The sequence below is a fragment of the Musca vetustissima genome, unplaced genomic scaffold (assembly GCF_032173495.1).
Source record: "Musca vetustissima isolate MV318-11 ecotype Yass unplaced genomic scaffold, APGP_CSIRO_Mvet_v1 utg272118, whole genome shotgun sequence".
In the NCBI taxonomy this organism is placed as follows: Eukaryota; Metazoa; Arthropoda; class Insecta; order Diptera; family Muscidae; genus Musca; species Musca vetustissima.
Genome location: NW_026876707.1, coordinates 2,945 through 19,496, shown reverse-complemented (window position 1 = coordinate 19,496; position 16,552 = coordinate 2,945). Strand labels below are relative to the sequence as shown.

The 16,552-nt window shown below is 35.0% G+C and overlaps 1 protein-coding gene across 1 annotated transcript; it reads right to left on the bottom strand.

The window, feature by feature from the left end:
• Nucleotides 1-10,274: 10,274 nt before the first annotated feature.
• Nucleotides 10,275-13,927, bottom strand: LOC133321281 (probable cytochrome P450 28a5; the record flags this gene model as incomplete). The annotated part of the gene is made up of 7 exons (XM_061530377.1): nucleotides 10,275-10,438; nucleotides 10,505-10,774; nucleotides 10,846-10,966; nucleotides 11,031-11,438; nucleotides 13,420-13,524; nucleotides 13,587-13,694; nucleotides 13,789-13,927. Coding segments are annotated over 7 exons (1,315 nt in total), but the record flags the coding sequence as incomplete, so codon positions are not given.
• Between the last annotated feature and the right edge of the window lie 2,625 nt (nucleotides 13,928-16,552).

The following is a 16,552-nucleotide window of genomic DNA, read 5'->3' as shown; positions in this document are numbered from 1 at the left end:
TGGCATAGGTCACTTATTTGGCCCAAGGACGAACCCTATTGAAATTGGGAAAAATCGGTTCAGATTTAAATATAGCTCCCATATATATTTTCATCCGATTTCATTTAAATGGTGCATCAAAGTCCCTGTATATCTTTCGATTTGCACAAAATGTAGCATATCGTATTCAATTAAGTCTAGAATGATGTGTGAGTTTCGTGAAAATCGGTTCAGATTTAGATATAGCTCCCATATTTAGTTTCGTCCGATTTTATGTAAGTGGTCCACCAAAGACCCTATATATATTTCGATTTACACGAAATTTAGCATATCGTATTCAATTAAGTCTAGAATGATGTGTGCTATGTTTCGTGAAAATCAGTTCAGATTTAGATATAGCTCACATATATAGTTTCGTCCGATTTAATGTAAATGGCCCACGAAATTTAGCATATCGTATTGAATTAAGTGTAGAATGATGTGTGCTAAGTTTCGTGAAAATCGGTTCAGATTTAAATATAACTCCCATATATATTTTCGTCCAATTTAAGGTAAATGGTGTACCAAAGTCCCTTAATATCTTTCGGTTTCCACGAAATTTGGCACAGCGTAATGAATTAGGTCTAGAAGCCGTGTTAAATTTCCTGAAATCGTTGAAATCGGTTTTAGATTTATATATAGCTTCTATATCTGACCAAATGAAAAAATTAGTATAGGTTGTAGAATGACATGTTTATGGATCCAATTTCATTTTGATGGTCCTTTTCAAATGCGACGTCTGTTAGGATTCATCTGTTGAATATACCCAAAGTGGTTAAGGGTATCATATGTCGGCCCCGTCCGAGTTTACTACTTTCCTTACTGGTTTTATATGGGAGTTATTATATGCCTGCAGACAAAATACGACCCTATGTAAAATTTTGGCGATCTATCATTCGTTTAGACGCTAAAGTGATTACAACAGGCAGGCGGACAGACAGACGGACGCACACACGGATAGGCTTAAATCGTCATAGAAGTTTACGCGGTTTCAGAATATATATACTCAATAGAGTCAGAAATGATTATTTCGATGAGTCATAAACGGAAAGACAAAATTAATATAACCTCCATACTATAAAAATCGGTTGAGATACGCAAATGGTGCACCAAAGACCCAAAGTTAGAATGATTGGCAAAAATAACGTGTTGTTAAACAATCAACAATAGTTTGACATAAATGCCCCGTCTTATTTAGAGTGTTTTCATGGTTCGGTATTTTCGGCATATTAGCATTATCCAACCGAAATTGATGTAATTAGGAATTTCGGGTTCTTGGTGAATAATTATTTTGTCAGTGCAGGTCCATGCTTCAATATACCCCCTGTAAAAGTCCAGCTACTTTTAAGTAGTGAAGAGGCTGAATTGTAAATAAATGACACGTCTTATTTAGTGTTTTTATGGTTTTATGGTTTATCAAAATATTGATCACTTATAGGGGAGGTATCAGAAGGAGTACCCATTGATCTAAGTAGTTCGGACTTCACTTAAATTTGATAAAAAAAAAGTGTTGCTTTCTTAACACTAGAACGCCGAAGGCGGTCATTTTGACCGCTTTCCAATTTCAAGTACAAAAGCAACTGTGCATTTAATGACACTTTTTTTTTAATTTGGTGAATATTTTATAATAAACGTAATTTTATGAGGTATAAAAAGTCCCCATATTTTAAAAAAAAGTGTCATTAAATGCACAGTTGCTTTTGTACTTGAAATTGGAAAGCGGTCAAAATGACCGCCTTCGGCGTTCTAGTGTTAAAAACAGCTACTACATAGATTGCTGCCTATAGGGAGCAGAGCTGAGTGGTAGCGAACGAATTAAATAAAAACCATATGATATATACCCTTCACCACTTTGGGTACCAATCTGAAATTTATGAAAAATTGAATGTCAATCATCGAGCAAAATATGTAAAAGATCTACATATAAATGGACACAGTGCGCAATCCAAAATTTATCTCGACACAAAACCCAAAACCTAAATCAGTACCTAGTATGGTGCACCATTTACATAAAATCCGACGAAACTATATATGGGAGCTATATCAAAATCTGAACCGATTCCAACAAAACTTGACATACATCAATCTGGGCCTAATTCAATCGGAAGAATATTGACAGTATGGTCCTCCATTTACATAAAATCGGATGAAACTATATATGGGAGATATATCTAAATCTGAACCGATTTCAACAAAACATGGCATACATCAATCTGGGCCTAATTCAGTACTCTGTGCAAAATTCTGTGTCAATCGGACAAATATTGGGAGTTTGGTGTTCCATTTACATAAAATCGGATGAAAATATATATGGAAGCTATATCTGAACCTATTCCAACTAAATTTGGCATACATCAATCTGGGCCTAATTCAGTACTCTGTGCCAAACTTGATCTCAATCGGACATATGTGGGCAGTATGGTGCTCTATTTACATAAAATCGGACGAAACTATATATGGGAGCTACATATAAATCTGAACCAAAACTTCGCATGTATCAATATAGACCTAATTCAGTACTCTGTGGTAAAGGGTATAATTAGGGGATAGTAAATGGGATTTGGAGGATCATTGAAGCGAAATTTTCGCTCCTAAATTACCAATTCTATATAAAGTCTTAAGCCACTTCTCACATAAAGAGTACGGATCCGTACTTTGCCAAATTAATACTAAAGTTTGAAAACGTCGTAATTTTAACATCGAACATGGAATTTTGTATGAGAGAAATAAAACCGAACAGTATGTTGGTTCGAGGAACATGTATGTAGCAGCAAAAGCAAAGGCATCATGATGTCATCAATGACGAAAGCAAAATTTACTAGTATTGCGTTCCATCCTCAGGATGCAATGAAACAAAACGAAATTTAAACACCTACGAGAAAATGGTAGCCAAAAACAATTTCCAAAACACAACAATTGAAATGGTGCAAAGAGAGCAAGTGCATGTGGAGAAATATTTGTACAGATATTAAGAGAACCATTTATCCTATTGCATTTTTAATGTACTGGTAAGTAAAATAAACTTTGTAACAAAAATTAGCCAAAAATAAAGTTGTTTTCTAAAAAATGATACTGGTTTAAAAAAAAATTTAACACTTTGGGGGTAGATATCCGAAAAGGTGAACTTGATGTAGTCTTATTAAAAATATTATGATGGGCTAAGATTAAATGAGATTTGGATATTCCGTTTGCTTCATATGATTTTTACATATTTTCAAAATATTTTACCTTTATGGTGGAGGAGATACTAGAACGAGTGAAGCGACAAGCCCCCATTTCTTATCTTGTTTAATACACCATTCGCTTAATATTAGATTAATAAATTTTCAAAGTTGAATGGACAGTTGGGTCTCATATTCGGACCTGATCTAGACATGGTAAAAATATTACTATGTGCATAGTTTGAATGAAATTGGATATTCCATAGGCTGTAGCCCAGATAGTTCGTTTGCGTGATATTATAAAATTAATTTTCATCAAAATTTTTACCATTTTGTGGGGGAGGTGTATAATTGAGTCGACCGATATTTCCCATCTTCGAACATTATTTAAGTTTGGAAGTAATATTACGATGTGCAAAGTTTGAATGAAATCGGTTATTCCCTTGGAGAGTTATTGTGCCCACCAGACAGGCAGACGGACGATCATTTGTAATTCTACCCGAAATTGTGTGAACCAAATTTCATCTAAAGTAACTGGAAGTCGAAAAGCAATATTCCGGGGAGGCATAAAATAAAAATTTCGTCACTTTAGGTTTTGGTTAATTTGACCATTGGAATATTGAGCGATCATCATCGTATTGGGTCAGATCCCCTTCATCTTGTGAAATATGTGACGTTCTGCATATAATAATGGCCTCTAGAGCAACTAGAAAACCTGACAAAAATAAAGTTTAACCGAAAATTATTAGGAGTCGTCCTTGGCCATAACCTGAACTTCAAAATTTAATTTCAATGCGACCAGCATGACATTTTCGCCCTCTAGTGGCGTAATAGTAATATTAACAATATCATAACATATAGACACCTTAAAATATTTACGTATAACTATAGTGTCCAGGACCAATATTTCACGGCGTTACAAACTCATGGTTCAGATTTAGAAATAGCTCCTATATATATTTTCGTCCGATTTAATGTAAATTGTGTACCAAAGTCCCTATATATCTTTCGATTTGCACGAAATTTGGCACATCGTACTGAATTAGGTCTAGAATGATGTTTGTTAAGTTTCCTGAAAATCGGTCAAGATTTAGATATAGCTCCCATATATATTTTCGTCCGATTTAATGTAAATGGTGTACCAAAGTCCCTATATATCTTTCGATTTGCAAGAAACTTCGCATAGCGTAATGAATTAGGTCTAGAATGATGTGTGTTGAGTTTCCTGAATATCGGTCCAGATTTAGTTATAGCTCCCATATATATTTTCGTCCGATTTAATGTAAATGGTGTACCAAAGATCATCCAGACGATCATTTGTAAATCTACTCGAAATTGTGTGAACCAAATTTGATCCAAAGAAACTGGAAGTCGAAAAGCAATATTTCGGGGAGCCACATTTTTGCCGTAGCAAAATATATATACCTACATTAGACGTAAGACTGAGTGGGCGGTTAATACTAAATTGTTTTTTCGAGTTGAATATTTACGCCATAAAATAAAAATTTGGTCACTTTTGGTTTTGGTTGATTTGACCATTGGAATATTGAGCGATTATCATCGTATTGGGTAAGATCCCCTTCATCATGTGAAATATGTGACGTTGTGCATATTAATGGCCTCTAGAACAACTAGAAAACCTGCCAAAAATAAAGTTTAACCGAAAATTATTAGGAGTCGTCCTTGGCCATAACCTGAACTTAAAAAAATGCGATTTCAATGCGATCAGCATTACATTTTCGCCCTCTAGTGGCGTAATATAAATATTAACAATATCATAACACATAGACACCTTAAAATATTTACGTATAACTATAGTGTCCAGGACCAATATCTTGGAGCTGCACAAAGCTATTATAGCCTGACAACATAGTTGTGTAGGGTATAAAAAAACTGTAATCAAACAATAGTTCCCCTATAAATATTCCGACCCATTTTTATACCCTTCACCATACTGTGATACAGGGTATTATGTCTTTGTCATAGGTGCCCAAAATTAAAATGCGTTAGTATGTGTGAGAGAAAACAGAACAGTACTGAACAAAATTGTGTGTACATTTTTGTGGTCGGAAAAAATTATTGATGAATTTAATTTTTGTTATTATATAAAATAAAAACATTATTAAAAATGTTTTTATATGAATTACAAAGTGTATATGCCATAAAAATCTAATAAAGTTTATAAAGTAGCATATACCGAGATAATAATCATATTATAATATTAAATAATAATATTAAATACTACGATAATTATCAAATATTTAATTTTTTAAAAAAACAGAAATTGTTCTGTTGTTTTTAAAATGTTTTAAACATACAAAACGCATTTTGAATAATAAAATAAAAATCCAAATATACTGAAACACTTTTATCCCTAAGTGTTATTTCTTTGATTTTCTAGTTCTGCGGACACGACGTCGTGCGCGCACCCCAGTATGTGTTCATTCGTTGCCTGCCAAACAACGACTGACTGAACCCAGTAGTTCGAGTAACTGGTGATGAACTAGATACTTTACTAATTACCTGTAAGTACCACTAGTTACCACTTCATGCCCTAGACTGGTGAATTTAACATGGGTATGTCATTGGGGAAGTCAATTGTCCCCTGCCTGCGTTACCAATATACAGTCATTTCGATAGTCGATTCATTACCCTTTGTATTACCAGTAACTACTGAATTGGTATGATATGCGTAGACAACTTTTTCAATTGACAAAAAAATCCAACAGTCTACTTTGTGTTCCGTTTTGGGGTATGAAGTAACTAGATCATCAAGTAACTAGCTATATAACTATATAATAGCAGACAATTGATATTTTTTGAACAACTGGGAAAGAGCATAACAATGCGTGTGAGTAGGCAGCTACTTTAAAGTATACTGATGGGCACCTATGGTCTTTGTGCATATGTTTGTAACAGGCAAAAGGAAACGAGATGGACACATGGTTCCTTTTGAGAATATTCTTAGAATCACTTTCTTAGTCGATTTATGCATGTCTGTCTGTCCATGTTAAGTTGCAAACAAAGTACAGGTCGCATTTATGATCCGAAGTGGATAAAATTTAGCATAGGTCTCTTATTTGGCCCAAGGACGAACCGTATTGAAATTGAGAAAAATCGGTTCAGATTTAGATATAGCGCCCATATATATTTTCGTCCGATTTAATGTAAATGGTGTACCAAAGTCCCTATATATCTTTTGATTTGCACGAAATTTGGTATAGCGTAATGAATAAGGTCTAGAATGATGTGTGTTGAATATCGGTCCAGCTTCCATATATATTTTCGTCCGATTTAATGTAAATGGTGTATCAAAGTCCCTATATATATTTCTAGGTCTAGAATGATGTGTGATGAATATCGGTCCAGCTTCCATATATATTTTCGTCCGATTTAATGTAAATTGTGTATCAAAGTCCCTATATATATTTCGATTTGCACGAAATTTGGCATAGCGTAATGAGTTAGGTGTAGAATGATGTGTGTTGAGTTTCTTGAATATCGGTCCAGCTTCCATATATATTTTCGTCCGATTTAATGTAAATGATGTATAAAAGTCCCTAAATATATTTCGATTTGCACGAAATTTGTCATTGGGTACTGAATTAGGTCCAGAATGATGTGTGCTAAGTTTCGTGAAAATCGCTTCAGATATATATATATATAGCTCCCATATATATTTTAGTCCGATTTAAGGTAATTGGGACACCAAATTCTATTTATAACTTTCGATTTGCGCGAAATTTGGCATAGGAATTAGGTCTAGAATGATGTGTGTTAAGTTTCCCGAAAATCGGTTCAGATTTAGATTTAGCTCCCGTATATTATATTATTGCGTTCGATTTAATGTAACTTGTGTACTAAAGACCCAAAGTTGTACAATGTACAGGAGTTACTATATCTGAATGCTTTGTACGTTGAAGTATTTCTGACAACCACTTTTATAAATTTGTTCGCTCAGGGCAAGTGTATTTACAGAAATGTTATTGTTTTTTCTGTATTTGTATTTGCACTTCATGTTGTTGTGCGTGTTCATGGGGATTTTCGTGCCTTTAATATGGAAATCTGTCCCTACCAAAGCTCGTGCGAGAAAATCGGGTTGAATCAGATTTAAGTTCACTCAATGTCATGCTAATGTTCCTTCGAAAAGGCAACGTCTGTAAGGATACATATGTAGAATATACCCAAAGTGGTGAAGGGTTATATTTAGCCGGCCCGTCCGACTTTTGAACTTTCCTTACTGTATTTTTTTTTAAGATTTTAGCCTCCTTATGTTCTGTATGTTGACGTTCCATAGCCCAGGTGAGAGCATAAAAGAAACCTATTAGCAGATAATTTGTTACATTACATATAAATATCCCGTCCAATTTAAGAAATTTTAAAAACACACCGCCACTTGCATTTCAATATAATAACGTCGAAAAAAACTCTAGACCTCAATTAATGCATAAATTGTTGCCAGAAACACCAGACAGTACCCACCAGAAATGTCCTTCATTGTATGTATGTTATTGTTATTCTGTTGGTCAACACGTATGCACTTGCTTGCTGGTTTTGTCCAACTTTCCATTGCTGCTGGGAGGAAGAGAAAATTGCATTAAAACATCATACCAATTAAAGTGGTCGTTGCATTTCTTCAATCACTGGGACCGGGAGGCATTGTCACATCACAGACGTTGTCATATCCAACAGTTTTGATATGACGGGACATTACATTTTCTGTCACATTCACCCGACCAGAACAGAACATTTTCTTAATTGACAAAAACTCATGAAAATTTTCAAGAAATCACTGCAGTGGAAAATCCTTTCATGCAAACGTGTTGTGCTCCTTAACTTTTATGAGGTCAGCATTTAAGCAGATAATAAGCAGCAATTAATTTTACAATAAACTCGACACGGAGTTATTATGGCAAAAGTTAATCGTAGACAATGATAGGGTTAAGTTAAAAGAGTGCAATAATAGTGTAGCAGGGAGTAAGACTGCATTTCATGTAAATTAAATTGTCATTAACCATTTTTTAATCGATGTAGTTTATACGAACTTGAAAAGAATGTCGTGAAGACCAATTAAATGGGGCGTTAACGTTTTATTCCCTCCACCATAGAAAATTTACATTTAATTTTCATGACATTTTAAACCCCACAAGAAACTTTACTATAGTGCAGCTAATGTTCCTGTATGAGTGTGAGTAAAACTTCCAATGAAAAGGACAAGGAAAAAACGTCGATAAGTTAAGCCTCACCGAACTTTGTATACCCTCCAGCTATATCTATATGTCTATATTTATATATTTTCACGAAACATTACACACATCATTCTAGACTTAATTAAGTGCGCTATGCTAAAGTTCGTGCAAATCGAATGTTATGTAGGGACTTTTGAGCACCATTTACATGAAATCGGACGAAAATAAATATGGGAGCTATATCAAAATCTGAACCGATTTTCACAAACCAAATTTCGTACGAATCGAAAGAAATGTAGCAACTTTGGTGCTCCATTAACATAAAATCGGATGAAAATATATGGGAGATATATCTAAATCTCTTTAGACATAGTTCAAAATACTGTGCCAAATTTCGTGCAAATCGAAAGGTACATAATATATGGGCTGTGGTACACCATTTAAATTAAATCCGACGAAAATATATATTGGAGCTATATCTAAATCTGAACCGATTTCAAACGCCATTCTAAGCTCAATTCAATACAACGTGCCAAATTTGGTGCAAATCGTAAGAAATATAGGGGCTATAGTGCTTCATTAACATAAAATCGGACGAAAATATGTATGGGAGCTCTATCTAAATCTGAACCGATTTTCACAAAACTTAACACATATCATTCTAGACTCAATTCAGTATGCTGTGCCAAATTTCGTGCAAATCGAAGGATATATAGGGACTTTGGTGCACCATTTACCTTAAATCGGACGAAAATATATATGGGAGCTATATCTAAATATGAACCGATTTTCTCGAAACTTAGCACACATCATTCTAGACTCAATCCAATACGCTGTGCCAAATTTCGTGCAAATCGAAAGATATATAGGGACTTTGGTGCACTATTTACATTAAATCGGACGAAAATATATATGGGAGCTATATCTAAATCTGTACCAATTTTCATGAAACTTAGCACACATCCAGTATGCTGTGCCAAATTTCGTACAAATCGAAATATATTTAGAGGCTTTGGGGAACCATTTACCTTAAATCGGACGAAAATATATATGGGAGCTATATCTAAATCTGACCTGATTTTCAAGAAACTTAGCACACATCATTCTAGACTCAATCCAGTATGCTGTGCCAAATTTCGTGCAAATCGAAATATATTTAGGGGCTTTGGGGCACCATTTACCTTAAATCGGACGAAAATATATATGGGAGCTATATCTAAATCTAACCCGATTTTCAGAAAACTTAGCACACATTATTCTAGCCTCAATTCAGTACGCTATGCCAAATTTCGTGCAAATCGAAAGCTATTGAGGGACTTTAGTGCTCCATTTACCTGAAATCGGACGAAAATATATATGGGAGCTATATCTAAACTGAACCGATTTTTTCCAATTTCAATAGGGCCAAATAAATGAGCTGTGCCATCCAATTCGAATAACAAATGCGACCTGTACTGTGTTTACAATTGAACATCTACAGACGGACGGATATGCATAAATCGACTCAGAAAGTAATTCTATGCATATTCTCAAAAGGAACCATGTGTCTATATTGTTTCCTTTGGCCTGTTACAAACATATGCACAAAGAGTGTATAATTAGGGGCTTTGGTGCACTGTTTACATTAAATCGAACGAAAAAGTATATGGGAGCTATATGTAAATCTGACCCGATTTTTTCCAAATTCAGCAGGGTTTGTTCTTGGGCCATATAAATAAGCTGTGCCAAATTTCCTCCCATTTGGATTATAAATGCGACCTGCACATAGAGATAATACCCTGTGCCAGAGTGTTGTGAAGGGTATAATTAAAGATCGATAATCGAAACTTCACTATACGCATTTACCACCATTAATTTTTTTATTCACTATTTTTGTTTCATTGGTATTACACAACTCATATTTAATTCAAAGTAATTCAAAATCTAAATATATACCACCATCAAGACGTGCTAAGAAATATGTTGGATCCAATGCATAATCGGTGCGAGTTTTTGGATTGGGTTTAACACTAAATTTTGTTAATATTTCAACGAGGGCTGCTTTAATCTGAACAAAGCCAAAGGTGACACCTGTAAAGAGAATCATAGGGTTACAGATTACAATTCTACACACAAAAATACAATTAAATAACATACCCAAACATATCCTGGGCCCATCACCATAACTCCAATAGACACCTTTGTTTAGATACTTTTTAACTCCTCCATTTTCTTCGGAAAATCTTTCTGGTCGATATTCCATAGGATCTTCATAGTATTCATCGTCCATCATAATTGGATATTTGGGTATTATGACCAACATGCCGCGGGGAACCTTAAATGCTTTGCCATTTTTATTAGTCAATACAATGGGTTCGGTGCAAAGTTTTCGTGAATACAAGTCAACTGGGAACAGGCGAATGGCTTCTACAAAAATCATAAAAATTTTCAGTTGATGAGATACTTAAACAATAGATTGGCTTAAACATCATTCCTACCAAGTATACAGGCGTTCAAATAGGGCAATTCATGTATGGCATTAAAATCTCGATTTCCTGCGGACAAATTTTCCTGAAATTCTTGTCGTAATTTTTGTTGGGCCTGGGGATGACGTGCCAACTGCAATTGATAGAATATACTTTTAAAAATAGAATTTCAAGGAAATGAGACATAATATTCTTACCAATAGTAGGGTATGCGCCAAAATTGAGGAGACCGTCTCGAAACCATCCAGTATAAAAGTCATAGCATGAGCGCACAATTCCATGTGAGTTAAATTTTTCTTCGCCTGCAGCTGCAACAAATAATTTAGAAAATCCACTCTCTCTTGAGCGGCCGCATGTGATTTCCTCATCTCAATCGATTTTTCCATCAAATCAACAAAATAGTCTTCGAATTCTTTACTTATCGAACGAACTTTTTTAATTTTTGCAATCATTGGCAGTAGACCCGTTATGATCATATATATCGGATGAAATCGAAACATTTCATGTCTCTTAACCAACAGGGGAGAGTTAATATCTTTAAAGCTATCGCTTTCCAAACCCATTACACAGTCGGCAATTACATCGGCCATAAAACGGGATGTTAACTGAAATCGAAAGAAATGGAAAACACGTTAAAATTTTTGTTAAAATAATTGGTGACAAAATAAATGATGACGATAAACGAGAGACTCGGATGCTTGATCACAATAAAATATTGAGCCGATTTTGAATTATTTTTTTCAAACCAATGATTCTAAATTTATGTTCACCTACAGATTTTACAATTGCGACAATAACCAGTACGAAAGTAGTAAAGACGACTTTGGGTATATTCAACATGTGTGCCTAAAGGGCTAAGCTGAATGATCGCGTTGAGCCATTATCGTTATAGAAAATGCAGCAACCACAAGGAAACGATATGCGTTTGTGTTATCGTTTCCTGGTGGTTGTTGTATTTTCGATAAAACACAACGCAACGGATGGCTCAACGCGAGCATTCTGCTTAGCCCTTAACAGACGTAGGCTTTTGAAGGATGAATATGTGATCTTTATCCATAAGTGAAGCGACTGACATCAATCGGACGAAAATATATATGGGAGCTATATCTAAATATGAACCGATTTTCACGAAGTTTAGCAGACATCATTCCAGACTCACTTCAGTACATTATGCCAAATTTCGTGCAAATCCAAAGATACATAGGGACTTTGGTGCACAATTTACATTAAATCGGACGAAGCTATATATGGGAGCTATATCTAAATCTGATCTAATTTTCACGAAACTTAACACATATTATTTCAGACTTAATACAATACGCTATACCAAATTTCGTGCAAATCGAAAGATATACAGGGACTTTGGTGCACCATTTAAATCAAATCGGACGAAACTATATATGGGAGCTATATCTAAATCTGGACCGATTTTCACGAAACTTGGCAGACATCATTCTAGGCTCAATTAAGTACGTTATGCCAAATTTCCTGCAAATCGAAGGATATATAGGGACTTTGGTGCACCATTTACATGAAATCGGACGAAACTATATATGGGAGCTATATCTAAATCTGGACCGATTTTCACGAAACTTGGCGGACATCATTCTAGGCTCAGTTCAGTAAGTTATACCAAATTTCTTCAAATCAACAGATATATAGGATGTCCGGTGCACCATTTACCTTAAATCGGACGAAAATATATATGAGAGCTATATAAAAATCTGGACCGATTTTCTTGAAACTTGGCAGACATCACTCTATTCTCAGTTCAGTACGTTATGCCAAATTTCGTGAAAATCGAAACATATATATGGTTTTTGGTCCACCATTTCCATGAAATCGGACGAAACTATATATGGGAGCTATATCTAAATCTGAACCGATTTTCTTGAAACTTGGCAGACGTCACTCTAAGCTCAACTCAGTACGTTATGCCAAATTTCGTGCAAATCGAAAGATATATAGGGACATTGGTGCACCATTTACATGAAATCTGACGAACATATATATGGGAGCTATATCTAAATCTGAACCGATTTTTCCCAATTTCAATAGGGCCAAACAAATGAGCTGTGCCAAATTTCATCCAAATCGGATTATAAAAGCGACCTGTACTTTGTTTACAATTTAACACCAACAGACGGACGGACGGACATGCATAAATCGACTCAGAAAGTGATTATATGCATATTCTGAAAAGGAACTGTGGGTCTATCTCGTTTTCTTTTGCCTGTTACAAACATATGCACAAAGACATAATACCCTGTACCACAGTGGTATTATATATGGGAGCTATATCTAAATTAGAACCGATTTTCCCAATTTCGATAGGGTTCATCCTTGAGCCAAATAAATGAGATGTACCATCCAAATCGGATTATAAATGCGACCTGTACTTTGTTTAAAATTTAACATCAACAGACGGACGAGTTTCCAAATGTCTGACAAAATTAAAATATACTCCTCCTGTAAGTTTTAAAAAATCACAAAAGTAACGCTCGGTCTGATTGATTATTCGGAACTATCCATTTATCTTGTGATCCATACAAATAAATCATTTCATTTATGTTTTAGTTTACTTACATCCTTTGCATCAATGCCCTCGTCAGTTGGAATTTTCAGTTCCTTTTCTATGTAATTCGTCAAACGCTTGCATATTGCTAACGTTATGGGAAACATCGATTTTATCTGTAAATATGTTTAAATGTCAAGTTGTTGTTGTTATTTTCTGTAAACAAACGTATATTTACCCGACTTAATGTAAGGCCCGGAACTATTTCAGATCTACGTTGTTTCCATTTTTCACCACCAGTAACAAAGGGATTGTTGGCAAAAAGGAAATCGGTCTTTTCATCGATCTAAAAGAAAATAATATAGAAATTATGGCAATGGTTCTGAATCGCATTATTTAATTCTATTCATTATCGACATAAATATTATCACAGTACTTACCATTTGAGAACTTTCATTGTCATGAAAGTGTTTAAAATCTTGAACATAAATTCGTCTTGCCAACTCTGGATTGATAATGAATAGCTGCGGGGTACGATTTGTGAAAATTCCAACAAAATCATCGGTGTATTTGTAGGTACTGCAAAATAAACACATACATAAATAAGTAAAGATATTTGTTAGAATATATTTCAATTTTTTATCTCCGTTTGTGCCTATTTCGGAATAATTTTGAAATAGGCATATTTTTGTACAATAAATCCTTCTTCCAACTCTAGCCCTAGTGCCTCATTTTATACCCTCTACCATAAGGTGGAGTGTATATTAAATTTATCATTCCGGTTGCAACACCTCGAAATTTTCTCCGGAGACCCAACAAATTATATATATTCTTGATCAGAATAAAATTCTATGTCGATTTACGTTTGTCCGTCTGCATCCGTCTTTGACACAAATTGGCTTTAACTTAGCATTTGGGATCTCATAATGGTACACCACATCTCCGGACAAAAAAGTATTAATATTAGCTTGGGGAAAAAGAAATCAATTAGGCCGGTCGTCGAAAATGTCGATAAAATCGGAGAAATGATCGAAGTTTACCGGAATGGTAGTAGTCGTAACATCGCCCAGGTGCTAAAATCGAACATAAAACTGTTTTAAATCATTTATAAAAAGCAGAGTTCACAATGAAGCTCGATGTTTGGGTGTCGCACCAATTAACAGAAAAAAACCAGTAAGGAAAGTAGTAAAGTCGGACGGGGCGGACTATATGATACCCTTCACCACTATGAGTATATTAAACAGGGCTAATAACATGAAATTGGATGAAATAAAATATGTGATATTTATCTAAATGTGAATCGACTTAGATCTATCCATAAACATGTCATTCGTTTGTTACAATGGGACAAAAGTATGTAAATCGACTTCAAAAAAATATCAAATATCAATCATGAGGAATTTGATGCCCAATTTACTTAAAATCGGGTGAAAATATATATGGAAGCTATATCCAAATATGAACCGATTTCAACGAAACTAATCACAGGTTAGGTTACACTAATTTCAGTAAGTTTTGTTCCTATCAGCCATATATTGGTCCCTTGGTGCGTCAATTTCTTAAAATCAATCTATAATATATGGAAGCTCTATCTAAATGTCAACCGATTTTCACAAAAACTTGGCACACATCATTCTGTACTAAATTCAGTACGCCAAATTTCGTGCAAATCGAAAGATATATGTGGACTTTGGTGCACCATTTACATGAAATCGGACGAAACTATATATGGGAGCTATATCTAAATCTGGACCGATTTTCTCGAAACTTGGCAGACATCACTCTAGGCTTAATTCAGTACGTTATGCAAATCAAAAGATATATAGGGACTTTGGGGCACCATTTACATGAAATCGGACGAAACTATATATGGGAGCTATATCTAAATCTGGACCGATTTTCACGAAACTTGGCAGATATCATTATAGGCCTAATTGATTAGGCTGTACTAAATTTCGTGCAAATCGAAAGATATATAGGGACCGTTTCCATTAAATCGGACGAAAATATATATGGGAGCTATATCTAAATCTGAACCGATTTTTCCCGATTTCAATAGGGTTCGTCCTTGGGCCAAACAAATGAACTGTGCCAATTTTCATCCATATCGGATCATAAATGCGACCTGTACTTTGCTCACAAAAATACATGGACAGACAGACAGACGGACGGACGGACGGACGGACATGCATAAATCGACTTAAAAAGTGATTCTATGCATATTCTCAAAAGGAACCATTGGTCTATCTCGTTTCCTTTTGCCTGTTACAAACATATGCACAAAGACATAATACCCTGTACCACAGTGTGGTGAAGGGTATAAATAGGATGGATCGAATTTCCATCGGAATGAGATAGACCCATTTCTTAAACGGATGTTGACTGGAGATGATAAATGGATCACATACGATAACCCTGTGCGAAAACGATCGTGGTCAAAGAGCGGTGAAGCACCTCAAACGGTGGCCAAACCAGGACTAACGGCCATGAAGGTTCTGCTATGCATTCGGTAGAACTGGATGTGGATTATTTATTATGAGGCAAAACGCTAAATTCTGATATCTACTGTCAACAACTTGACCACTTGAAAATAGCAATTGACAAGAAACAACCAGAATTGACCAACAGGAAAGGTGTCGTGTTCCACCATACACATACATCTATAATGACTCGCCAGAAACTTCTGTAGCTTGGTTAGGAAGTTTTAAGGCATCCGACATACAGTCCGCACTTGAAACGAAGCGATTATCATATTTTTCTTTCATTGCAACATTTCTGTAATGATAAACATTTTGTGTCTAGGGAGGATTGTAAAAATCGACTACTAGAGTTTTTTGCAAATAGTGAGAAGGACTTTTATCAGAGAGGCATTATGAAGTTACATTTAAAATATAAAACTAATGGATTTATTTTTCCCCAGCCTAATATAACCCAGGTCGGTTATAATTCGGAATTTTGTATTCCTTTTGATATATTGATCCCCGTTTTATTGTAGTCCCATCAATTTCAATCATCATTTTCTCGTGAATTTTTCGGTATATCCAAGGTCCTATCATAACATGAGTTTTTCCACTAGGAGACCCCAGTAATTATAGACTTTCTGATTGTCATCCTCATAGTGGAGGGTATGAAAAAAATTCTTCATGCCGAATTTAACATAGTTTTCACTTAATGGTCTAATTTATTTTTCTGGTCTCTGTAAAA